Below are 27,993 nucleotides of genomic sequence, written 5' to 3'. Positions count from 1 at the left end.
GCCTGGGACCACCATCGAAACTCCTGTTGTAGGCAGGGAATTAAAGTTATGACTGTCTCCAGGCTCTGACAATGCCGAGTCCAAATACTTTTTAGATACCATTGTAGTTTCCTCATATGCAGTTTTGCATATGGAATTAGTTGAATGCAGGATGCCATGAAGCCCAGGGCCTCCAAAAGTTTTCTTGCAGGGAGCTGGGTTTTTGTTGCAATCATTTGAAAGTAATGAGTCAGTTGCCTTTGTTTGTCTGGCGTGACATAAGCCATCTGGGCAGTTGTATTTAAGCTTGCACCCAGGAATATTATCTCTTGAGAGGGCACTAGTTTTGATTTCTTTTCGTTTACTGTGTACCCTAGGCAAATTAATAATCTTTTTACAAATGCCAGATGTTTTAGAAGAATGTCCTTGCTCTCTGTTTAAATAAGGCAGTCATCCAAGTAGGGATATATTTGAATTCCTTTTTGTCTGCAAAATGCAATTACTGGTGCCAGGCATTTTGTGAAGACCCTGGGCGCAGTAGATAAGCCAAAGGGCAGTGCAGAGAACTGGTAATGCATTGAGCCTGCTATGAATCTGAGGTATCTTCTGCAAGACTGTCTGATTGGGACATGCAGGTATGCCTCCTTGAGGTCCAAAGTAACTAGCCAAGACTTCTTGCCCAGCATGGGCAGAAGTTGCTGTAGTGTTAACGTTTTGAATTTTGGAACATCCAGGAAAGTATTTAGGATTGACAGGTCCAGTATTGGTCTCCAGGCTTTGTCCTTTCTGGGTACTAAGAAAAGTCTTCAGTAAAATCCTTGTCCCTGTTCTTGCTGTGGAACTTTTTGAATAGCTCCCATGTCCATAAGAGCAGCAATCTGTTTTTGTGCCTCTGTCCATTGGTTTTGTGGCAGGTCTAGCATACCTTTTGGTTTTGGAAGTGTGTGGAAGTGGAACCTGTAACCCTGAGAAACAATATTCAGCACCCATTGGTCCTGGGTGATCATGTGCCAATTTTTTGAGAAAAGTGATAGCTTTCCCCCTAGGGGTGGTGTCAAAAGGTAAGTGCTTGGCATTTGTAGAGGGAAGTCATTGGGACTGTTTCCTATAAGGTTGTGATTTGTCTTCCCCTCCTTTGGGGGCTGAAGCACCCCATTGTTTAGGTCTGTAGGAGCCATGGGGCTGAGATCTGCCTCTTGGGTGTCTGTATCTGCCTCTTTGTGGCCTGTCTGACACTGGAAATGACCAATTTGTTGAAGGCCAGTTTCTGCTAAATCTAGGTGGTTGAACCTGTAAGAAATCTTTCACTGTCTGCATTGATTTTGCTTTATCCTCTATTTTCTTTAACACCTCTTCTGCCTTAACACCAAACAAAGTATCATGCTGTAGTGGGGCATCCAATAATTTTACTTTAACATGGTCAGGTAAACTTTGTTCTTTCAACCAAGCATGCCTTCGAATAACAGAGCCTGTTACTGCGGCTCTACAAGAAGCCTCTAATGAATCAAAACAACATTGCAGAGTATGCCTTCCAACTTGTTCAACTGCATGTAATAAATCCTGCATTTCCTTACTGTCAGGACTTTCAGAATTTGAAACCATTTTCTGTTTTAACAATGACATGAGGTACTGTTGATATTTAAGCATGTGAAACTGGCAGTTTAAAGCTCTTACAGCTAAAGTAGCAGAATTGTAAACTTTTTTCCCCCCATCTGTCCAGAGCTCTGGAATCCCTATCTGAGGGGACAGGATTTTTATCAGTGGAAGCCTTAACCCCTTTAGGACCCTGAGAAATTGTTTCTGGGTCTGCAGCGGGGTTTTGTAAAGAAATTTATGAGAGTCAGGGACCCTGTAGTACCTGTCTGGCTTGACTGGTGCAGGGGGTAAGGAATCAGGAGACAGACTGGATTCAGAAAAAACATCATCAACAATATCAAGCACAGGGGGGATAGGCAGGGGCCTGTGCTGAGGCAATAAAAGGAAGTCTCTGAGCCTTTTCTTGGATTCTGAATAATCCTGGCTCTCCCAATGGAAATGTTCCCACATGGTGTGCAGGGTTTCCCCAAAAGAATAATCCTCAGGCGGAGAGGCTGAAGGTATAGACTCTTCTACATCACAGTCCGTATAGGGAGGGAGAGAATATCCCTGATCAGAAGAGGAATCAGAGGAAATGGAAACCTGGTCAGAGGAATCATAGTCAGTGTCTTGCCTAGGCCTTTTGTCAGGAGGGGGATGGGAACCCCTGATTAAAGTAATTAGGTCTTCGGCCATTTTAAGCATCTGATTCTTTGGCATGGATGACTGTTCTGGAGAATGCTGTACTTGTTTCCTTGTCTGTAATGATGTTTTTGACTTTGCCTTTGCTGCTGTAGTGGGCTTAATTGTAAGCTGTGAAGGTCTGAAAACACCCTCAGAAGCCGATGACTGCTCAGTGGCTCTGGACCCATCTGAGGGTATAGTTTCTGTAGGCCCAATACCTTGAGTTTCCACAGGTCTCGGTGTCTCCACGTGGCTGTCGGTTACAGCCTGTGGCTCTGAGGTAGCGGGTGTCAGGGGCTGAGAAAGCGCCTCACTGAGAACTGGCGAACCGGCGACTGGCCTATAAGAGGCTTCGTTGTCGGTTTTGGACCTCAGATGCCTATCCTTTTCTTTGTCTTTTTTATAAATTCCGGTCGTCGGTTGTTCTGACGGCATTATGTAATTAAACCTTCGGACAAAATAATGTAAGGTAAAATCAAACAGACGTTTAATAGTGCGTTTATTGAATCTAGCACAAAACCGACAACTAGTAACGTTGTGGTTAGGGCCTAGGCAAGGAATACAGTAAGAGTGAAAGTCCTTATGAGGTATTTGCTTCCCACAAGAAATACAATTGTTAACTTTTACTGACATCGGTCTGGAGCAAGAAAACGTTTCCCCAACGGGGTACTTAGCTTTATTGAAGACTTCGGTTCTGAAACTCAATTTTGAAAATCTCAGGAGTCGGCCGACCGGCACTTGCGAACTGCTTTTGCTTCAGGCACCGCGCGGCAAGAAAGACTGAAGAAAATGGCGTCAGTTGCAACTTTTATACCCCTGGCGCACTGACGTCAGCAAAGAGGCGATAGCAACCGATGCCGGACCAAGACTTTGGAACTCGGGCCGACTGTGGGTCGCCTGCCAGCAGGATACCCCAAGTGTAATGACTGCAACAGTGAAACACGATGAACATCAGAGTAACAGAATGTAGATTTAGTCAAGGGTAGTGTCTTTCCTCATTTCTGTTAGACAGGCATGTTAATGAAAGCAAATTAAAGACAGCAAGACTATTGGGAATTTCCCACCATCAAATGTCTTTGCAGAGTACGAGTATCTGGTTTGTCTGCATGGAAAGTGATGTAGTCAAAGAACACATCAATTAAGAGATGCTCAGAAGTTGCAATCTGTAATTACTTCAGTGAATCTGTTATATGGCCAGAAGTTTATTCTTAGAAGGGCTATAAAAACACTTACCACAGAAATAGGGGTACTCATGCCAAGAAGCATTTTTCCAGGGCTTGCACATAAACACATTATGGATTCTTTAATTCTAATGTGCTTTCCTTTCCCAGTTGTAGAAAACAATCTGCAAATGTTCATTCCATCCATTTCTGTTACTCTCGGCATGGAAAAATTCTCTCTCTCAGGAGGAAAACTCTCAGTCTACCAGAGCTGTGGCTACTTCTATGGCTTTTTGGAAAGGGATGAACTCTAGAACTCTTCTACAGGCAGCAACCTTGCCTTCATTATACACCTCCACTAGCATTACAAGACTGACTCATTCTCCATGGCCATAGCAGGATTTGCTAGGTCTGTTATTCTGGACTCTGACCTTTCTTTCTTCTACTTAGCTATCTAGGTTTTGGCGATCATCCCATATAGCTTTATGCTACTGCAACAGCGATCTAATAAGCATAGTACAGATATATAAGTAAACTTACTGCAACAGTAGATAATTGAATGGATCACTGTTGCAGTACTAACACCCTCCCACATCCCCCCTACTCTTTTTATTCTTTCCTTGCTCCCCTGTGGATCCTATTCTTCTCTTCCTTGGTTAAGATAGAAGTTGCCTTGTCTCTTTTCCTCTTCTCCAAGCACAAAACTTTTCTAAATTTGGACCTTGAGCCTTCTGCTTTCATATCATTGCCTCCTTTTGTGAGAGGCAAGAAAGCTCTGATTTTTGGTGCTTGTACATCTGCTTTTATACCAACAAACCCTTGTGTGCTACCTTGGATATAGAGTTCGTGTGTAAGGCACCCAATAGTTTTTGTATGCTGACAAACAAAACTGGTTCCAAGATAGCTGAAAATTTTCAAATAAAAGACAATCCAAAAAAACAGCAACACAATGGAACGCTTCAACATCTCAAAATATAATAAAAAAAACATTTTTTAATAGCAAAGCTTTTGAGTTACACTCTTTTTCAATGCTCATACTAAAGTGTGAGCTGAACATTCTTAAAAAACATTAGAAACAATTCTACACCAGTCAAAATGGAGCCATGATCAATGAATGATTACTCAATAAACAAACTAATAAACATTTAGTTAATTAAATGCATAAAGATTTCTTCTTCAGAATAAGTTTGGACTCTCAAGCTATGATTTTGAATAATATCACACTGCTGGAGGTAAAAGTAAAACTCTATATAAATGTTTGCCATGACAACATTTAAATTTTGAAGCTTATTTAACCATGAATATTATACCAAGAGGTCAGCATATTATTAAAATGCCTAGGTATGGCAATACCTACCCCGGACTTTAAAAGAAATGGCAAGAATTAAATCTTAAATTAAGCTCAGATTACATGATACTTATGAATGGATTATTTTCAGAAACTGAACAATGGCTTATGACTGATATTAATAACCTAGAAAATAAAACTGTAGCTTTCAACTGCTTTCAGTGTGTCTCATATTTTAGGTTCATAGGTTCATAGGTTCGTACTAGGCTATCTGCCCTAGGGCATTTATAAGCCTAGCCAGAGTGTATATGGCTTACACCACCCCTTAGGATGAGAATACTATGCCCTTTTAGGGTTTAGTTTACTATGCCTCTGTCTAGTAGTGACAAAGAGATGACCCCCGGGGTAAACCTACGATCTCCCATCCACTCGTCGAGATTTCTCTTGAATAGAGTCAGTGAGGGGCTCTGCCTAACATGGACTGGGATTCTATTCCAGAGTGTAGGGAGCCTCTGGGTTATGAATCTGTCCCTCCAGCACGTTCTATTTATTTCTGTGTTGAGGTTTAAGTCACTTGTTCTCATGGCTCTGATGGATTTGGATTTTCTGAGGTGGAGCATGTCCATTAATTCAGGATTGGACATGGCCTTGTACGTCAGGCACAGATCACCTCTGAGTAGGCGGTATGCGACTAAATAGAGCTGGAGTTTTTTCAGTCGGGCAGCATATGACATATGTTTAAGACTCTTTATCCTCTTGGTGAGGAACTTTTGGGGTCTTTCCAACTGCTGCAGGTGTCGGGTGAGATACATCCCAAATGGGGCATTGTACTCAATCATTGGCCTGATAAGAGAAGAGTACAGGGGCACAATGACCTCTCTTGATCTAGATGTGAAACCCTTCATGATAAGGTGGGCAATACAGAAGGTCTTCCTAACCACTTTGGCAATGTGAGTGTCAAATGAGAGGTTACTGTCAACCTGGGTCCCTAGGTCCCTGATTACCTCTTCCGTACTTAATGGATTACCGCCTATGTGCTAATTTGTCGGTACCTTGTTTTTCCCAAAGGGTATGACTATACATTTTTGGCGTTTAGCTTAAGGCCATGGCTCTGGCACCAATTATCCATTTCTATGAGGCCTCTCTGAAGGATGTTTGTGTCCGCTGGAGTATCAATTATGGCGCCCAGTTTGCAGTCATCTGCGAACTTTGTCAGCCACAATCCTCCTATGTTTGCCTGTACCTCGGAAAAATAAATGCCGAACAAGAGGGGTCCCAGGACTGAGCCCTGTGGGACACCGCTTGTGACTGGCTTAGAGTCTGACATAGCTCCAGCAACTCTGACCCTGTGGGTTCTGTCCTTGAGCCAGTTTGCAACCCATCTTGTGACATATGGGTTTACATTTAAGCTGGTGAGTTTGTCTATGATGCCCGAGTGGGGTATTGTGTCAAAGGCTTTTGCAAGGTCAAGGTAGGCTGTGTGAACTGCCTTACCCTCATCAATGGCCTTAGTGACTGTTTCAAAAAAGTCGACCAAGTTCAGAAGGCAGGATCTGCCCTCGACAAAGCCAAATTGGGTAGGATCCAATGTCTGTAGGTCCCCAATGTCTTTGTTTATGAGTTCCATAATGATCCTCTCCATAGCTTTGCAGACCAGGCTCGTCGGGCTTATGGGGCGGTAATTTCCAGGGTCCGTAGAAGCACCGCTTTGTGAAGTGGGACCACTGTTGCCGTACGCCACTCTTTGGGTACGTATCCTGTGGTAAGGCTAAGATTAAACAGCAGCCTTATGTGTGGGTTTAGTTCCTCTTGGAGTTCATGTAGCACACAGCCCGGGACACCATCCGGTCCCATTGATGCTGTGTTTTTAGCTTTAGAGAGGGCGGCTCTCACCTGGGCATCTGAGATGTTAGGGAGGCTACACTCTGCTGGGATAGTTATTTCTCCTTTTGGGGAGGGGAGGAGAAATTTGCACTGAACCTGTCTGCCAGAATGTTGGCAATGTCAGTGGGTTCAGTGTATTTTGTGTCATTTTGGACTAACTCTGAGCATATCTGGGAGTTTCCACCCAGGTTTCTAACATAGCTAAAGAAGGCCTTGTGATTGTCTTTTGTGTCATTTGCGATTTTTGTATGGACACTCGATATATTGAAGAAATATTAGAGTGACTTTATTACTACTAAGAAACAAAAGTTTCTTCGACAGGTTCTTGCCTTTTATTTGAAATTCTTTTTGGCTATTGTGGAACTGGTTTTGTTCATTTGTTACTTGGTTATTTTCTGGTTCCAGACAGCGTACTGTATTATGGTAGAACTGCACCCATTAAAAAAAAAAGTTATATACTTGCCTTAACATTCCATCTGTGTTGCCCATTTTCATTCTTCCTCAATTGATGGGTTCAGATCTGATACTCAGATCTGACTTGTCCACTTTTACCACATCATCAGATCCTAGAACTCTTGAGCTTTTTCTTTTACCCATAATGCCCTGCCAACCTAGCGTACCTCAGATTGAGTTTGCTGCTCCTAGATATAACAGGACAATCTTTTACTGAATGTAGCAAAAGAAGAAAGGAAGCTGGAGCTCAAACAAGGAACAGAGGTTCCTGTACAACTCTTAGATCTTTCCAGAAGCAAAGGATGGGGGTAGGTGGGCGGGAAGTTGAGGAAGAAAGAAAAAGAACAACACAGAGGGAACTTTCTGGTAAGTACATAACTATTTTATCTAATGATGTCCTTTTCATCCATTCTTCAACTGATAGGACAGAGTCCCCAGCTACTGTAACCTTGGAAGGCCCTTACAGAAGGATATTCTGGAACACTGCTGAGCCAAAGGCTGCTCTGTTTCTGGAAATTAAATCCAACTTATAAGAACAATGAAGGTGTGAAGATTAGTCCAAGTAATAGCTGTATAAATCTCATATAACAAGGCTCTTGACCAAAAAGCTAAGAAAACCACCATAGATCTTGTGGAATGGGCTCTAGGAGGTTTTGTTAAAGTGATCCTAATCCATCTTAGATAAAGGTTATACAATCAGTCAACCATTAGGCCAATGTAATTTTAGATACTGGTTTGCCCAATTTGTTGGGAGAAAAGGAAACAAATAACTGGTCAGATTTCCTGAAGTCTTTGATTCTATGTATGTAAAAACAAAGTTGTCTATGTACAGCAAAATATATAGCATATGCTCCCCTTTATTTGGAAAACTGGGAGATTAATGACCTGGTTTATGTTTGACTCAGAAGCTACCTTAGGCAAAAAGGATGGGTTAGTTTGCAAGGATACCCTGTCTTTATGAAAAATCAGGTAGAGATTTTGAGAACAGACCCTGAAGTTCAGATACTCACCTAGCTGATGTAATAGCAACCAGCAAAATGGTTTTCCAAGATAAAAATGTAAGATCTGCTTTGGCTGAAGGATCAAGGGGAGATTGAATTAAGCCCTGAAGCATAACATTAAAGTCCCAAGGCGGAATAGGGTATTTTAATGTAGGTCTACGCAAAAAAGATCCCTTAAGAAAGGCCATGCATAGTTTAGAAGAGGCCAAGGTACAGTTATTTTCACCCATGTGGAAATTAGAAATGGCAGACAACTTTACTGAAGACTGAAGCTAAGAATTCAAGGATCGAAGGAACAGGTGATGAAAAAGGGTCCATGTATCTTTGCTAAAGGCACAAAAGACAAATCTCTTCCATTTGTTCCTAGTAGAAACCTTATAGGAAGATAACAACATATGACAGACCAGGGAGGATAGCCTGAGTTGTCTAGCAATTAGTGGAAGTGGAGAAACCATGTGGTCAGTTTGAGACTCATTATGTCAAGATGAGCCAAGCCTATTGGGTAAGACAAAAGGTCTGGAGGTGGATACAGAATCCAGAGTGGATGTTAAAGATGACGCCAGAGAAACAGGAACAAAATATGAAGTGGTTAAGAAGGTGCAATGAGGATAACTGTGCTCTTCAACTGAACTGCTTTTTGAAGAAACTTGGGAATTACTGGCAAGGGTGGGAAAGCATAAAGGAGATCAGAGGGCCAATTATGAACTACAGCATCTCTCTGTGACTTCCCCAATGGAGGGATCAGGTCAAAGTACCTGCTGCACTTGTCGTTGAGGGGAGAGGCAAATAGATCACAGCACGGTTGGCCCCCATTGATGGAAATTCTCTCTGTCACACTGACATTGACAGACCACTCCTGAGGCATCAGAATGGACCTGCTTAGTTTGTCTGCAATCACACCCAATTTCCTCGGAATGCGCGTTGCTAATATAAAGTGACTGGAAGAGATCACCCATTGTCATACCCTCATAGCTTCTTGACAAACAGGATAACATCTGGTTCCTCTTGTTTGTTGATGTACCAGACTACTGATGTATTGTCTGTTTGTACTGCAATTGTCCCGGGTGAGAGAATGTCTTGAAAGGCCTGCAACACTAGAAGGACAGCTCTCATCTCCAGGACACTGATATGCATCTTGGCCTTTTTGTGGGACCACGTACCTTAGACTGTCCTCCTCAATTAGTGCTCCCCAACCCAAAATGGGAGGTTGAGGCATCCATGGTCACCATGGCCTTTGGCAGGTGAAGAACAAAGGGACAGCTTTTACGGAACTGGCTGGAATGAATCCACCACAAAAGATACCTTTTGCATGCTTGTGTGATCTTGACTGGTGTGGATGACGGGTATTGAAGAATGGACCATTGAGTTGAGACAGTCCATTGAAGGGGTCTCGTACGGAAGGGAACAAGGGTGATAGCTGATGCCATGAATCCCAAAGCCTGTAGTATCAGTCGGGCTGGAAGAGATGAACTTTGAGTCACTTTTTTGACTTGGGACTGCAATGTGTGTTTATTTGAGTAGAGGTTAGAGAGGTTATCTGACTGACTGTGTCCACATGAGCACCTATGAACTCCAGACTCTGTGTTGCAGTGAGTTAAGACTTGTTTTAATTGACAGTTATCCCTTGATGAGAACAAACTGAAGCAAGTAGTCCCTTGCCTGTAGAAGTCGATGCCTGGTTGAGGCAGTAAGGAGCCAGTCATCTATATATGGCAACACCTGGAATCCAAGCAGTCTCAGGTGAGCTTCTACCACTACCATGCATTTGGGAAACACCCTGGGGGCTGTGGTGAGACCAAAGGGTAGTGGCCTGAACTGTTAATGATCGGTCCCAGCCAGAACTGCAGGCATCTTTTGGTGCACCTGTTCATTCTGATGTGATAGTACACATCCTGAAGATATTTCAAGCACATTCAATCATCCTTCTGCAGCAGTAGCAAAATAGACTGAACCATGACCATCCAAAACTTTGTGTACTGAACAAACTGGTTTAACTTGCTTAAATCCAGAACTGGTCTCAAGTACCCTGTCTTTTTGGCACTAAGAAGAATCTTGAGTAAGTTCAGAACCCTCACTGGTCTGGGAGCTCTCTTGGGTGACTCTTTTTTTATTTCTAGAGATGTTGCTTCACTGTAACTGGGTGGAATACTGGGTATTTTTTTCTTGAGTGTGGGGGGGGGGGTAGGGAAAATGGTATGATATAACCTCTGGATATGATCCTCTGCATCCATGACTTTCAATGATAGATAGCCAGGATCTCTGGTGCAAAGATAAATGACCCCAGACTGCCACCAGATGGGAAGTCAGGTCTCCTTTCAGGAGAGCTGATAGGACTTATCTGACAAATAATCCCTAAAGCCCTGGTTTTATGGACCACGTCTGCCATGATGGTAGTGTCTTTCACTCAAGTTCCCCCCTCTGCTCCTGTGGGAAATATCTTCCCGTGAATCCTGGAAAGGACACTGGAATTTCTTAAAACAAGTCTTTCTACCACTTTCTGGTTGCTAGAGGACTTTGAGGAGTAGAAGAATGTATACTCATTGCAGACAGGATCCTTCCCTCTTGTTCACACCTGGAGAGTGTGTCCTTAACTTTGGGGGAAAACAGAGGAGGTCTGTCAAAAGGTGCATTGACAAACAAAGACTTAAATGGCTCCACAAAATCAAATAAGCACATCCAGACATGTCTTCTGATGGCTATGCCTGAACCTGCAGCCTGTGAGATACCTTCCACAGCATGGGAGGTCAACCTCATAGATGCATTCAAGATGGACTATAAGGTGACCAACTGCAAGGAGATTCTGTTTCCATCCTCGGATGACATGGGCTCAAAAAGAGATTTGGTAAGCTCCTTTATCAGTTCTCCTTGCAGTCTCATAAAATGTGCCAAGTAATTCAGTGACCTGAGGGCAAGGGCTATGAAGCATATATACACTTACCAAATCTGTCCAATGCCTTAGAGTATCAGGGGAATGAGCAGAAGAACTCTGTTCTATCAGTTGTTTCTTTGTGGCTGCAGCCCCAACCATGGCATCAACTGATACTCCCTCGCTCCAGTGTGTGTGCAGTCTTTAAAAGGGGCTAAAATTCTGCCAGACCTTTTGTTATTGGTTCAACAGTGTCTGGGTCCTTCCACACCTGCCAAAAGACAAAGTCAATCAGCTCATTGGCTGGGGGTGTAGGTCACCCAAGAAGTAGATAGGCCAGACCTGAAAGCCTCCAGTAACACCGATTTCTCCTAGGAGAGAGTGTCAGAAGACCAACCACCTTTTCGTTTCAGAAGCTCCAGGATGTCTCCAAAGGAGATATCTTCGGGTGGTGATCAGGGGATCCCGCCCCTCATCAAAAGTAGTGTCCTCTGTGAGAAACTCCTGAGGGAATCCAAGTGACTCTTACATGTTCTCTTTCGAGGAACTTCCTCAGTGAGACAATCTGGGGAAGAGTCGGAAGAAATAACAATGTCCAGACAGACCGGCTGGAGACTCACTTGGGCTGGCTGTCCCCATGGAAGGGATAGTCGAGGGTCAGAGCAGAGAACAGTATGTGGCAGAGTTGTCTGATCTAAGGGTTTCAGGGATGTCTTTTCTCTAGGCAAGGAAAAACCCTCTCCAAAACTCAAAAGGAGAATGCCTAGAGGACACAGAAGTCGATGGCTCCAAAGCCAGAACATCTTGGATCATCAGCCCTGCAACTCCACTAGCACTCCACCCAAGGAGCGAGTCAGTTCTGAGCTATCCAGTATCGAGGCTCTGAGGGGAAAACTTGCCTCCGAAAGATATGGAGTCTACTCCAAACCTCCAGAACCAGTATCAATGCTTCAGCTCTGAAATTCCACTGGCTCCAAGATACTCAGTGCCAGTTGGCTCAGGGGAACCATTAGAGTCGAAGAACAACAGTCTTCAGATCCAAAGTAGAGACCTCTAGGGAATCTCAGATCTGAAGGCTCTGAAACAGCAGGTCAGATCAAAGAAGGAGAAACTAGAGCAGAGGTGGATGTGTTTCGGTTCATGGGCCCAGTTGGTGTCACAACTGGAAGAACACCCATCTGTTTCTGTGCTCTGAGGGACTTCCTCATCATCCTGTCCACATCTGCTTCTGAAAGACTTCTGGAGGATTTAAGAGAGCATGTAATGTAAGGCAGCCTAGAGTGTCTCCGAGGTGACCCCTGCAAGAAAGGAGAAAGAAGCCTAGATGTAACTGGATCCGATGGAAGTAGTGAAGATCAGATTTGAGGAGACCTTGACTTTTGAACTGTCAGATTTGAGACTGATGGATCTGACATCTTCTAAACTTTAGCAGGGGGCTCAATTAAAGGAGCCATCATCGAAGCCGAAGAGTGATTGGGAGACCTTTTTTGGGACTCCTTTTCATTAGGCAAATTATCAGGTTTATTTATATCTGACTTTTTTGAAGGGGCTTGATTCTGAGCAGGAGTAGAAGAAGAAGGCAGAAGACCTCACAAAACTAGCTTACTCCTGAAATCTGTTAAAGCTCTGGTATTAAAATGGGAGCAGATAGCAAAGTCTATATCAAGGTGTACAGGAGCCAGACAGTATAAGCATTCCCGGTGGTCATCTGAGGTGGGATGCTTGCGCCCAAGAGGAAATGCATTTTTTGAACGCAGAGGGCTTGTCTGACATCTTAGTAAAAAAAAAAAAAAACTCCAAGGACAACAAAAACGTAAAGAAGCAACAACAACTACACAGAGACTTGACCAACTAAACTAAACAGCTATAATTTTTTTTAAAACAGGTAAGAAAGAAAGGAAAGAGAGAAAAGATGAAAAAATTATCAACTATGATAGAAGGAATACTCAAAAGAATACTGAGAGGTACCAGCAATGGTACTGATAGAAGTACCAAAAAATGGTTGCTAGGCTCAATGAATAAGTACTAGCTTGCAGATTACGGGAGGGAGGAAGAGAAAAAGTAAAAAGGAAACATAAACTAATTCATGAAACTGGAGGAAGATGGACAAAATCTAAAAAAATTGCTTGAGAGCTAAAGAATCCATATCTGATACCTAATGGCAGCAAATAAGATATGAGGTACGGTAGGTTGGCTGAGCATTATGGGCAAACTGAGGAGCTTGAGAGTTCTATGATCCAATGATCTATTAGAAGTAGCTGAGTCAGATCAGAGTATCACATCCAAACCCATTAGCTGAGGAGTGAATGAAAAGGACAACATCAGAGCTCATGTTAATGAGAGACTTAAAATATTTGGTACAAGATTACCCTTTCTTGTGTAAGTTTTCTTCAACTTTGGATGGTAATTCTTTAAATGAACCTCAAGCTATGACTTTGAATAACAGACTGATGGAGGAAAATGTACAATCCTATAAACATTTGCAATGGCAATGTTTAAGTTTTGAAGCTTATCTAACCATGAACATTACACCAAGAGGTCTGCATATTATTAAAATGCCTACTTATGACAATACCTACCCTACAGAATTACATTTTAAATTAAGTCACAATTACATGATACTTGAATGAATTTTTTGCAGAAAACTGAACAGCAACTTATGACTGATATTAACAATACAGAGAATAAAATTGTAGCTTCCAACTGCTTTTAGCATGTCTGGGCAATCTCGATACATTGGCAAAATCTGAGAGTGCCATTACTCCTACTAAGAAAATAATTTTTTTTCAAGATTTTAATGACTTTAGAACTGGCCATATTTTTTTCTTGGCCAAAATCCGAGTATAAACAGACTACCTTAGCAACTAATAATGTTCAATGAGCATCCATGGTTCATCTGTAATGGCTGAAAGAGGATCTTCACTGTATAACCTTGATATATTCGGTTTGCAACCAATAGAAACAGGGGAGACATATTTAAATTACAACGCTAATATGCCATATGCATCTAAGGATTATCCACCAAGAGAAAATGCTCACTTGTGGCAACTACAATAGATACCAAGAATGTCCCTAATGTTTCTGCGTTTTCAGCTCCTTCAGAAGCACTTAACTATTTCTCAAGTTAATATGAATGGCAACTTTTTATCCACTTTGTTGCTGATAACTATACACCTCTCAAGAAACTTATGACTCGCACCAGTCATCTCATAGACAAATACAGAAGGAGCAAAAGCAGGGCACGAAACCAAAGAAGTCAACGAACTTACCAGGGCCTGAACACCAGGAGCCGAATAGGTAGTGTGAACAGCAATGCTTTCAACAGGCAGACATTATAAATGGACTTTGCACAGTAAGCAGCCATTGGGGATGGTGTTTAGAATTTATCAAAAGTTTATTTAACACTACTATGTATGATGTCATAAAAAGAGACTTAAAGTTCATACTTTCAGCTTAAGGTAATAACAGCGAAGCCCTTACTCAGCTATATTTATTTATAAGGGAATTGAATTTAAAAATATTTTTTTCAAGGAAGTGTCTCTAATTCTGTTGATAAATGTAAATGCAAAAGCTGTGTTACACCTATTAGTCAACCGTTAGTATCAGCTTTTCAGAATATTTGTGAGAAACAGCTACCTGAGTTACTTGATAGTAAGGATGTGGATAGGTAGTATAATCTCTCAAAAAATGAAATTATAAAAGGCATTAAGAGAGAATAATGACAGTTTTATTAAACAATCAAACAAATGAGGTGTAAAAGACAGAAGTAAGTATATTGAAAGTAAGTTACAAATGTTATCAGATACTGCTACCTTCACTATTGTGAATACATTATATAGCCAGCAAATGATATATAGGCAGAAGACAAAGTTATATGATTGGCAAATTAATAATTATATTAATTTCAATAATTTTTAGTGTCAAACCCAGTGATTCCCATCATTTATGGGTTACCTGAAACGCATACATATACTTCTTGCCCCCACATGAGACCAATTGTTTCATGCTCTGGTTGGATTACACAATTTATTTTGGCTTACTCAGAAAGCGTATTATAGCCTACTTTAAACTTTGTTAAGAGTTTTATAAAATATACTAGAGATTTTATTTTCCATCTATATAAATGACAATCTACCATTCAGAAAGTTGTTAACAATATTTTTTTTTGCTGGTAAAGCTTGATGTTAATTCATTATTTACTGTCATTCCAAATGATTATAAGCCATTAGGCAACATTAATGTCAGTTTACTGACATGTTAACTAGACAAATAGAGACTTTATATCTTTTGCTAGACTTAGTTTTATGTAATAATGTGTTTTTATTTGAGAAACAAATTTACTATCAAATCAAAGACGCTGCGATAGTTACTCCAGTTGCTAACACCTATGCGGATGTCTCACTATAAGTATGGGAAACTAAATATATTTCAACAACAAAAGTGTATATTTTGACTTTATAAAATTTTCAAATGCTTTGTTGATGATATTTTTATGATTTGGGCTGGTGATTTACACAGCCTGAATATTTTTACAATATTCATATTACATCAATCACTGATATAATTTTTTTTAGATATAAACATACATACACACAAGATGGAATAACTGGTATGAAGATTTATAGAAGGGATTTACAGAAAGGATGTACAGATTTACATGCTAATAGTATGCATCCTTGTCACATATACAATGGTACAGTTCATAGCCAGTTCCATAGGGCTAGTAGACTTAGCACAAAAGATAGTGACTGCTTAGTATAACTTAATGTAATGTACTCTGAATTTGAAAATACAGGAAATAAATCTGAGCTTCTGGACTCAAATAAAAATAAAGTCCTAAACGAAAGAAAAACTTCAGCTAAACCTTACTCTTCATAACAGCAAGCAGCACATGACCAGTTTTAATCATACAGACATTGTAAGTTCATTTAAGCTGAGATATCATATTAAATATATTACACGTACCATGAAAATTAGAAATATAATTAAAGAAAACTAGTATATCTTATGCTCTTCAAATATTATTAAAGAAGTTGTAGGAGAGCAATCCAATAATTTTTATAAGAAAAACATAGAATTTAAGACATCAGCTTTGCTTCAATGACTTTAATACAATTCCTTCTAGTAATGTTAATGTATAAGGAACTGTTACATGTTATGAGTGACAGTTTTATAGGTATATAATTAGAAATAACGTGTTTAAACATCCTTCTACTGGGAAGACATCTTTTGATGTTTTGCAACATACAGATCTATTAATGTAATCTACTTAGCGACCTGTGGAAAATGTGCTTGTTTTTATATTGGTTAACTCATTACATCCGAGTAATGCCTCCAGGTGCATTTGCAGTTAACTCCTACTGACGCCTCTAGGCGTCAAATATTGCTTGTTCAAATTTGCATCAATAATTCCAAAACCATGCCATGTACAAGGTTTTAACAGATTTCTTCTTAAAGCTTACACAATAGCAAAAGTACAGTTGTGTACACTTACCATAAATGTAGATGTTTGAGTGTATTCACTGTTGCAGTCATTACATTTGGGTTATCTGCCTGCAGGTAGCCCTCAGCTGGCCTGAATATCAAAATCTTGGATTCTGCATCAGATGCTGTCTCTTCTTCCATGACATCAGGTCGTCAGGGGTATAAAATATGCAGCCAATGCCATTACATCAGTTTTTCTTGCCCCAGATGTCAGGTGCCCCCATAATGGGAAGCAATTATATGTTAGGTTGCACCTCCAACAAAACTCAAATACACCAGAAAGCTTAAATACACCAAACAAGAAGGAAGGTAAAGCCAAGAGAAGACAGGGTGCTGGAGGGTGGGTAACCAGGACTGCAACAGTGAATACACTCGAACATCCACATTTATGGTAAGTGTACACAACTGTAATATGTTATTCGTGTTTCACTGTTGCAGTCATTACATTTGGGTTGATTCCCAAAGGAAGGGAGGAGGAAGTTAGAGAGCATTAGGACCAGCTATTAAGCCCTGCAAGGCTGCAGTGGCAAAACCAGCTTTGGATTTAGAAAAAATAGGCATTTGGTAATGCTTGGTGAAGGTATGTACAGAGCTCCAGGTAGCAGCTTCTATGATGTCCCTGGTAGGGACACCTCTGAGAAAGGCTGTAGAGGTAGATGCAGCCCTGGTGGAATGTGATCTTATCCCCTGTGAGGAAGGTTTTCCATGGTGCTTATAGTAGAAATTAATGCAATCGGCTATCCACTTAGAAATGGTTTGCTTTGAAATGGCCTTTCCCTCTGCCCCTACAGAAAAGTCAACTAGCAGTTGTTCAGATTTTCTTGTCCAAATAAAATCTAAGTTGTCTGTGCATGTCCAAAGAGTGCAGTATTCGTTTTCCTTTGTTTTGTGGATTCAGGAAAAAAGTAGGCAAATGAATGGACTGATTAAGGGCCACACTAGACACCACCTTGGGCATAAAGGAAGGATTGGTCCTGAGGGACACCCTGTCTGCATGGAAGATGATGAAGGGCTCCACTGCCATGAGGGCCTGAAATTCAGACACGCTTCTTGCTGAAGTGATGACTAGAAGGAAGGCTGTTTTCCAAGAAAGGAATTTCAACTCTGCAGTTGCAGCTGGCTCAATAGGAGGGAGAGTGAGCTTTTCCAATACAAAGTTAATCCCAGGCTGGAGTAGGAGCTCTCCTGGGGAGTCTTAAATTTTTGGCCCCTCTGAGGAATTGCTTTAGCAGAGGGTGAGAGAATAGGGGTGATTCAGTATTATAATGTGCTGAAATGGCAGAGGCATGAATTTTAATCGACGAGAAGGAAAGTCCCTTGTGGAGCATTTCTGTTAAGTACTGAAGAATATTCTGTAAGCTGGGCACCGCTGTACCCATCCACTGAGTCTGGCTCCAGGAACAGTATCTTTTCCACTTTTCAGCATACGATTTACTAGTACTAGGCCTCCTTGCCTCCAGAATGACATCTAGCACCTGCTTACTGAGGGATGCTACTGGAGAGCTCAAGGAATTAGCCAGGCTGCAAGGTTCAGGGTTTGAAGCTGAGGGTGCAGAATCTGGCCCGCCTGCTGGGAGAGCAGGGAAGGGGTCTGAGGCAAGTGCCATGGTTCCAGCAGTGTCATACTGCGCAAGAGAGGGTACCAGTGCTGGCGTGGCCAGTCTGGTGCAATCAGTATTGTCCTTCGTTTGTCCTGTTTGATCTTTAGCAGAACCTTCGAGAGGAGAGGCAGAGGGGGAAAGGCATAAACTGAGAGGCTTTCCCAGGAAAAGGACAGGGCATCCACTTTCCAAGCTTGACTGTGGGAAGTCCTTGTACAAAATTTGTCCAATTGGTAGTTCTGAGGGGAGGCATACCGGTCTATCTCTGGATTCCCCCATTTGTTTCTCAAGAGGTTGAATATCTTTGGTTCCAGTTTACACTTGTGTGGGTCTATGAAATTTCTGCTTAGGTCGTCTGCCAGTGAATTTTGCCTGGCAGGAATTAAGCTTGTAGGTGCACTTGGTAGCTCAAGGCTGTGTTCCACAGAGCCATGGCTAGTCTGCAGAGAGGATACAAGTGGGTTCCCCCCTGCTTGTTTATGTACCACATAACTGTGGTGTTGTCTGTCTTTACCAATAATTGTCCTGGAAGAATGTGGTTCTTGAAGGCTGTCAGGGAATTCTCTACAGCTAACGGGTGCATCTGTCTCGGGTTCCATTTGCCATGAATGCACTGCCCTGCCAAGTGAGCCTCCCATGCATAGTCTGATGCGTCTGTTGTTAGGGTTTGGGCAGCAGGAGGTAGAGTGAATGGGAGCCCTTTGTTGTGGTAGTAGGCCTCTGCCCACCAAAGAAACTCTGTCTTTATACAAGGAATGAGAGGAATCATTGATTCCAGGTCCTGAGAATGTAGACACCATAGGCTTTTTAGATACCATTGTAGTTTCCTCATATGCAGTCTTGCATGTGGAATTAGTCGAATGCAAGAGGCCATGAACCCCAGGGCTTACAGGAGTTTCCTTGCAGATAGCTAGGTCTTTGTGGCCAGTAGTTTGAAGTAGGTTGTCAAATAAACTTGTTTCTCTGGAGTGAGGAAAGCCATCTGGGAAGTTGTATTCAAGCTTGCTCCCAGGAATACAATTTGTTGGCAGGGTACTAGGTGAGATTTCTTTTCGTTTATGGTGTACCCCAGTGAGTTTAGAAGTTTCTTTACGGATGCCAGATATTTTAATAGCAATTCCTGGCTTTCTGCCTGAATCAGACAATCGTCCAAGTATGGGTATATCTGAATATTTATCTGCCTGCAAAATGCAATGGCTGGAGCTAGACACTTTGTGAATATCCTGGACACAATAGATAAGCCAAAGGGAAGTGCAGAGAACTGATAGTGCATGGAGCCTGCCCTGAAGCGTAGGTATGTCCCGCAGGATTCCCTTATTGGAATGTGCAGGTAAGCTTCCTTTAAGTCTAAGGTTGCCAACCAGGCATCGTTGCCTAGCATAGGAAGCAGCTTTTGAAGTGTTAGCATCTTGCATTTTGGGATTACCAAAAAAGTGTTTAGAATAGAGAGGTCCAGGATAGGACGTCAGGAGCTGTCTTTTCTGGGTACAAGGAAAAGTCTTGAATAAAAACCTTGTCACTTTTCTTCTGCTGGGACAGGATGAATAGCCCTGATACATAAAAGAGAGAGAACCTGCTGTTGAGCCTCTGCCCACTCTGGCCAACCGTTTGGAGTTGGTAGGGTGTGGAAGTGGAATCTGTATCCTTGGGAAACTATATTCAAAACCCATTTGTCCAGGGTAATGAGTTCCCAATTTTTTACACGTAGGACAAGCTTTCCTCCTAAGGGAACAGGCAGCTGAGCAGGGCTTGGAAGGGTTAAGGTTAAGTCATTGTGCCATTTTCCTGTGGGGGGTGTCTTACTACTCCCTGCTTTGGAAGTGGGAGCCCCCCACTGCTTAGGCCTGTGCATAGCCTGAGACTGTAACCTAGGTGGTCTGCTGTCCCTGGATTTGGACTGAGAGGGCCTGGAGGAGGCTGGAAAGGACCAATTCTTTGAAGGCCAATGCCTACTAAATATGGGTGGCTGTACCTGCAGGAAATCTTTAATAGTTTGCATAGATTTAGCTTTTTCCTTCATCTTTTTGAGGACTTCTTCTGCTTTGTTGCCAAACAGGCGGTCTTGGTTTAAGGGAGCATCCAGTAATTTAGCTTTAACATGATCTGGCAAGTTTTGCTCCTTAAGCCAAGCATGCCTTCTAAGTACAGACCCAGTGACAGCAGCCCTGCAAGATGCTTCTAAAGAATCAAAACCACATTGCAAAGTATGTTTACCAACTTGTTCAGCAGAATGCATTAAATCCTGTAAATCTTTGTGTTCAGCACAGTCAGCAATCAACATCATTTTCTGTTTAAGCAGTTCCATAATATGCTGCTGGTACTTTAACATATGGAACTGGCAATTTATAGCCCTAATGGCCAAAGTAGCAGAAGTGTAAACCTTCTTACTCCATCTGTCCAGGGCTCTAGAATCTCTATCAGAAAGGGTAGGATTTTTGGCAGCTGTAGCCTTAATGCTCTTTGGACCTTGGAAAATGGTCTCTGGATCCGCAGTAGGATTATTGAAAAGGAAGTTGTGAGAGACAGGTACTCTGTAATACCTGTCAGGATTCCTTGGAGCTGGAGGTAAAGTGTATGGGGGCAGGCTAGATTCCAAGAAAGCATCATCTACAATGTGCAGAACAGGTGGGATATCTAAAGGCCTGTGTTGAGGAAGGAGTAAGAATTCCCTAAGCCTCTTTTTGGAATCAGAGTAATCCTGGCTTTCCTAGTGGAAATGCTCCCTAAGAGTTTGCAAGGTTTCACCAAAAGAAAAATCTTCTGGAGGGGAAGCAGAGAGAATGGAATCCTCTGCATCAGAATCCAAATAGGTAGACAAGAGCAAATCCTGGTAATCAGAAGAAACAGAAAAATCAGAATCCTGATCAGAAGAATCAGATGGAAAATAAGTTCTAGGTCTCTAAAAGGGGGAAGGCTGGCTTCCCCTAAGTAAAATAATAAGGTCTTCAGCCATTCTGAGCATTTGTTTTTTAGGTATATGGGCCTGACCATGCGGTTTGGTCGTCGGTTTTCTAGGCGTGGGTTGAGTTTTAGGCCTCGATGAAGAAGATGGTGGTTTAAAATGCAAGTCTGGAGGCCTGAAAACACCCTCAGAAGCCAGTGCCTGCACAATGGCTCCGGACCCGACCAAGGTAGAGACATCTGCAGGTTCCATAGTTGAAGAAGCATCTTGCGGCATACCGGACTCCGAATGGGTCTCAATAGAGGCCTGTGAATCTGAAGTAGCGGGTATCAGGGACTGTGAAAGTGCCTCACTGAGTACCGGTGGACTGGCGACTAGCTTAACGGAAATGTTGTCGGCAGTTTTGGACCTATGCAGTCTGTCTCTGTCTTTATCCTTACGTTTTTTCGGAATATTGGTAGTCGGATGGCTTACTGAAGCCATTTCTGGCTAGTTATACCAAGTACCAAAATAATTTTCTGCAAAAATAGACCGACGATGAATAGTTCGGGGGTTGAATAAGGCACAAAACCGACAGCGAGGGATCATGGTCTGGGCCTAAGCAAGGAATGTAGTACGAATGAAAATCTTTATGAGGTATTTGCTTTCCACAGGTAATACAATTGTTAACTTTTACTGACATCAGTTAAGAGCAAGAAAAAGGATCCCCAAGGGGGTACTTAGCTTTTTTGAAGAATTCGGTTCTGAAACTCGAAAATGAAAATTTCAGGAGTCGGACGACCGGCACTTGCGAACTGCTTCTGCTTCGGGCACCGTGCGGGAAGAAAGACTGACATAATGGCATCAGCTGCATGTATTTATGGGTTTTACCAAATCTATGTTCTTATGTCTTTAAAACTTAATGGTAGTTTAATTGGTCAGGTGGTGTTTTAGGCAGGAATTTTAAAGTATTTAAGAGACAAGGTTTGATATATTCAGTGTTCTGATGAAATCTACATTGGGTAGATGAAAGCGCTCAACCTTCGTTTTGTATTTCAATAAAAGAAGTTCTTTGTGACATATTCGTGGATCGTGGTTTGTTCGGGGAACAGTTTTTGGTGCTGTCTTTCTTCTAGTTTTGAGCTCCTTGAACCTTCGTTGCTGGTATCAGGGACTGTGAAAGTGCCTCACTGAGTACCGGTGGACTGGTGACTAGCTTAACGGAAATGTTGTCGGCAGTTTTGGACCTATGCAGTCTGTCTCTGTCTTTATCCTTACGTTTTTTCGGAATATTGGTAGTCGGATGGCTTATTGAAGCCATTTCTGGCTAGTTATACCAAGTACCAAAATAATTTTCTGCAAAAATAGACCGATGTTGAATAGTTCGGGGGTTGAATAAGGCACAAAACCGACAGCGAGGGATCGTGGTCTGGGCCTAAGCAAGGAATGTAGTACGAATGAAAATCTTTATGAGGTATTTGCTTTCCACAGGTAATACAATTGTTAACTTTTACTGACATCAGTTAAGAGCAAGAAAAAGGATCCCCAAGGGGGTACTTAGCTTTTTTGAAGAATTCGGTTCTGAAACTCGAAAATGAAAATTTCAGGAGTTGGACGACCGGCACTTGCGAACTGCTTCTGCTTCGGGCACCGTGCGGGAAGAAAGACTGACATAATGGCATCAGCTGCATGTTTTATACCTCTGATGACCTGACGTCATGGAAGAAGAGACAGCATCCGACGCAGGAATCCAAGACTTTGATATTTAGGCCAGCTGAGGGCTACCTGCAGGCAGATAACCCAAATGTAATGACTGCAACAGTGAAACACGAAGAACATCTCAACTACATTAATATTTGACCTCTGTGTCTAGTGCAGGTAAGTAGATATTAACTGTTGCTTTTATGATATTAATTTATATGGATATAATTTTCACATTTTTCTAAATATCTCAACAGCCAAGTAACACAGACTGAACTCCTTAGCCTTATATGAAAGCTGTCAGCTAGAGGAATAAAATGCTGCTGACAGTATGTATGTAAATTGAGTGGTTTCTGGGATATTGTAAGTTGTTTACAAAATATTACAAATGTAATATTTACTGTGACTTACAAAATTTGGTTTAAGACCTAGAATCTAAAGAATACTACCACTATAAAAATAGTTTGCGCTGAAGAGTTTGCCATTTACACTTCTTTCATAACCCCTATGGTTCCAGAGATATGAACATATGTTTGAAATGTGAGGACATAATTTGATTCTGTCAAAAGGCTTAGGCTCCGCCCATTGGAAGTTACAGTGCAAACTTCCTGAGCTCCACTGGAGTGAATGAGTTAAGACAAATGGAATGTTAAAAGAATGCATTTCAGAACATCTTTATGACATATAAAGAAAAGTCTCTAGTAATGCGTTAGCTAAACATATAACGGATATGCATGATTCACATAACTTCACTTTTAGAGTGCTCAGTATTTTAAGTAAGAATGATAGAGGTGGTGATGTCATCAAATATAAACGGATAAACTATTTCCATGCAGATATCCAGGTTTAAATGAAACCATCAGTATTAAATCTAATCTCAAGAAAAGATCTCTATGCATATAATTAATTAAATATTTACTAGTTTGTTTCCTGAGTGATCATTCATTGCATTTTGATTGGGGTAGAACTGAGGTTTCTAACATATTTAAGAATGTTCAGTTCACATTTTAGTATGAGCACCGAAAAAGAGTGTAATTCGAAAGCTTTGCTATTAAAAAAAATTTTTATTACATTTTGAGGTGTCAAAGAGTTCCATTGTGTTGCAGCTTTGGTATACTGGCCAGACGTCTGATCCTTGGCAGGACAGAGTAAGTTCATATTAAGTTTAGTGTTATTAGCAGTCAAAAAAAGCAATTACACAAAAGTGGAAATCAAAGATTAAACCAGTTTTAAACGAAATACTGAATATTAAAAAAGAAGCAAAAATGCATATATAGGATAGTTAAAAGTTGGAAGAAGTAATTTTCATAAGAATAAACTGTGCATTTGGGAACGATGAACACAAAATAATGATCAAATAAATAACTAAAATAAGTAGTTTGGTAGGAACTCAAATGTGTATGAGCATGTTCTAATGCGCAAGAATGAAATAATAGAGCTGTGATAGAAAGCGCATGTAGAAAGCATGTGTACGATAATGGAAAATGTTATTGTGATCTTTTTCCATTGTTATTAATATATGTAAGTTTATGTTACAAATTAACAAAATTATGAATAAATAAAGTTGTTCAAAAAATAAAGAACTGTTTTGACTGTGGGAATATTCCAAGGTTTATAATATATGTTAGCACGTGCAAACCATGACCATTCTGTTTTTTTCTCTCAGCCTGATAAATCTCAATTAAGGTTGCAAAAGTAGTTAGCAATAGAATCCTTACAGCAGTAGAAGTTAAAATTAGACTACTATTTGCCTGACAGATTTGCTCACAGAACAGCATACACCTTATTTTCTATTATCTAACCTGTCAAGCAAGCTCAGCAGTGTTAAGGTGGCAAAACAGAAAGCAAATGAACTGATATCTCTTCTCTCAGTCAAAGCCTTTAGTCCAGGACCTTATCCAGGCAGAAAACCGAAAATTATTTTCCTGAAAAGCTGGCTGGACATAATGAGTGGAAAGTGAGTAAGGTTTTTAAAGGTTGCTAGAAACATATTTTTTACAGAACTCTAGAAAAATGCTACAGAACAAAGTGAGCGTATCACAGGGAAAATATTCACATACAAAATTAAGGTAATGTGATGAACGATGGGTGTAAAAAGCAGAAATGCTGTGAGGTAGTGACGACAGATAAAGCATATTCTAGTAGACACATTAGATAACCTGTGACCTATAAAGTCCATCTTTTTGAGCTATTTTTTCATTCGCAGCTGGACGCTAGAGTGACCCTGTGGACAGCCACCACTATCCACAGAGTTTACAAGGCAAATTGAACAATACCTACAGATAACTGTTCCCAATCCACTAACTGCTTGTGTTTGGAATGTGGGAGGAAACCAGAGCATCTGGGGAAAATATAGAGGACATGCAGACTTTGCACAGAAGGCACCCCAGTATAGAACCAAACTGGAAAATCTCTTGCTGTGAGGTAACAACTCCCCATTTATGGACTACTCAGTCTTACTTCCCTGACAGATTAGACTGCAAACGAAAGCTACATTACTCAGTATTTATATCTTTTCAAGATATAATTACCAAAGAAAGAAAATATGTTAGTACCATGATTTTAATTAGAATCTATATTTATTTCCCCTTTACTTCCCAAATTTCACATAAAGCAAGTTAAACAGAGGAAGCAAAGTGATTGTTTTTGTCACTTACCAGCCTGATCTGATGTTTTCATAGTTAATTCATATGTCAAATCTGAAATAAAAAGAAAAGAAAATGTGCCTTACTAAAATGAAAAATGTAAAGATTAATTCCCAGATGTGCATGTTTTTTTATGTGACTGCTAATTATATAACATAGCCAAGAATTAAGACTTATCCAAACATATGAATAATTCTTTTTTTTGTCATCATTATTAAAAATGACCAAACATTTTTATACCATGGATAGATGCAGACGTTTGACCTGTAACAGATAAAGTACACTCTAGTTATGCCTGCGTAAGTTTAGCACACACTGACAATGTAGCCTGCTATTAAGCAACAGTGAAATAACATAGAACTGAATTTTAAGTCTCCCAAGCCACTCAATGCACATCATAAACCAAATCTTGTAACTCCCAAAAGTTTACACAAATCCATGTTTCTGGGATTAGGGTGGGAGGTAGTTTAGCTGACTCATGTGTCTGTTTGTTTGTGGCTGTGAGGGAAGGGAGAAGGAATGACCTGCCGATTGCCAGGTCATCCAAAAGAAGCCACTATCAAAGATGCTTTCTGCAAATTGAGTCAACTTGATAGGAACTGATAGAGGCTGGTAAATAACAGACCATTGAAAAGCCAAGGTCCATTAAAGCAATCGCATAAAAAACCTTGTTAATGGGACAAGAGTGATAGCAGCCACCATGGATCCAAGAGCTTGAAGTACTAGTCTTGCCAGTGGAGATGGAAGATCTAAGATAGCTCGAACATGGTCTCTCACCGTTTGTATGTGGTGAAGGGTAATGATGCTATTTGATTTGATGTTTCCAGAAGAGCTCTAATGAATTCCAAACCCTATGCTGGAGATAGGTTTGATTTTGCCAGGTTTATGTTGATGCCCAGAGGACTGGATATCTGTAACAAGTAATCTCTGGCTTGAATAAGTTGATGCCTGGTTGGAGAAGTCAGAAGCCAGTCGTTCAAATATTGAAACACCCGGAATCCTTTCAATCTCAGGTGAGCTGCGACTACTGCCATGCATTTGATAAACACCCTGGGCCTGTGGTGAGTCCAAAGGGCAGAACCCTGAATTAGTAATGACTGGCTCCCAGCATGATGAGCAGATGACTCCTGGAGTGTGCCTATTTTGATGTGATAGTATGCATCCTGCAAGTCTAGCATGCATATATAATCGTCCTTTAGCAGCAGCAGTAAGATGGGCTGAACCATAACCATCCAAACTTTGCTTTCTTTATGAACAAATTCAGGTTGCTTAGATCCACAATGGGTCTCAGGTCCCTGTTTTTTTGACACTAAAAAGAAACAGGAGTAATTTCTGAATACTTTTTGCTTGGTCAGGATCTCTTGGATGACTCTTTTTTGCAGTAGTTTTTGAATGTCTGATACTGTATTCACCCTGTGACTGAGTGAAACATTCAGGAGTTTATTTTGGGTCTTTGGAGGTTGAAGGAAAAGGGGATTATAATAACATCTGGATATAATCCTTAGCACCCAAGTGTTTTTTTGTTATAGTGGTCCAGGTGTCTGGGTGCAGTGAAAAATTACCACTGACTGCCTCCAGATCTGAGCAGCCAGGCAGCATTTCAGGAGTGTTGACAGGACTTGGCAGAAAAAGGCTCTCTGAAGCCCTGATTCTGCGATCCCCCTCTGCCCCTGGGGCATCATCTCCCATTACAACTTACCTCTCTGCCTCTGAAGGAAGAACCCCCACACTGATCCTGGAAAGGCCCTTGGGATTTCTGGAACCAGGTTTTCTTGCCACCTTGCTAATTTCTGGAAGAAGTACGCTGAGGGGTAGAAAACTTGACCCCAATGGCAGACAGGATCTTCCCTTTCTGTTCACTGTGGCTTAGGGTATCTTTGACAGACGTCCCGAACAAAGAGGAGCCATCAAGGGGGCATTAACAAAGGATGCCTTGAAGGGATCAGTAAAATCACAAAGCCTCATCCAGGCATGTCTTCTAATAGCAATACCTCAGCTGGCTGCCCGTGAGGTGCCTTCTGTAGAATGGGAGATGAGCCTCATGGAGGATTTAGAATTAGGCAGGGAAGAAAGAGTAGTCAGTCGAGGAAATACTTTCTTTAAGTCCTCCACCGAAAAGGCCTCTGTTAGACAGCTGAAAATTTCTTTGACCAGATCTCCCTGCAACCGACTAAAGTGTGCCAGGTAGTTTGATGCAGTCAGCATGAAGGTGGACGAACCATAAATGTGCTTACCAAATCTGTTCATCATTCTGGACTTCCTGTTTGGTGGATCAACAGTGGAGCTCTGTTCAACTGGTGCCTTTTTGGTAGCTGCTACTACAACCATGGCATCAAATGGTATACCCTTAGACCAGTGCGGCTGGTCTTTGGGGGGAGACAAAAATGTTATTGGTCATTTGGGAATAGTTCAATAGCGTTGGGCTCCTTCCAGGCCTAGCAGGATACTAAATCTGAGTTCGTCTGCCGGGGGGGATCACCCAGGATATAGATGGGCCTGCCCTGAAAGCCTTCAAAAACACAAACTCTTCAGCAGGAGGAGTTTGGGCTGACCAACCACCTCCTTGTCTCAGGATCTCTAAAATGTCTCCAAAGCAAACTTCCTCCGGTGATGATCTTGGGGATCCTTCTCCCTCATCAATGTCCATGTCCTCGGTAAGGGACTACAAGGGGGAGTGAATGTGCCTTCTCTTGCATATCTTTTTACAAGGAAACTCCTCTGTGGGATGTTCACAGGAGGTCTCGGAAGAAGAAGCGTCTCCCTCTAAGGGAAGAGTTCAGAGGCTTCTCGG

The 27,993-nt window shown here is 41.4% G+C and overlaps 1 protein-coding gene across 2 annotated transcripts in view; it reads right to left on the bottom strand.

The window, feature by feature from the left end:
- Positions 1-27,993, bottom strand: part of CCDC92 (coiled-coil domain containing 92) — a 726,248-nt gene that overhangs the window by 397,308 nt on the left and 300,947 nt on the right. For both annotated transcript variants that reach the window (XM_044068541.1, XM_044068542.1), the window contains exon 3: positions 25,215-25,256. In XM_044068541.1, coding sequence (XP_043924476.1) covers positions 25,215-25,256 — 42 coding nt within the window. The remainder of the gene's footprint in view (positions 1-25,214; positions 25,257-27,993) is intronic.

Source organism: Protopterus annectens, chromosome 4.part0 (genome assembly GCF_019279795.1).
Source record: "Protopterus annectens isolate FY-2018-M chromosome 4.part0, PAN1.0, whole genome shotgun sequence".
NCBI classification, from domain to species: Eukaryota; Metazoa; Chordata; order Ceratodontiformes; family Protopteridae; genus Protopterus; species Protopterus annectens.
Note: the sequence above shows the minus strand (reverse complement) of the source record. Positions and strands in the feature narration are given on the sequence as shown.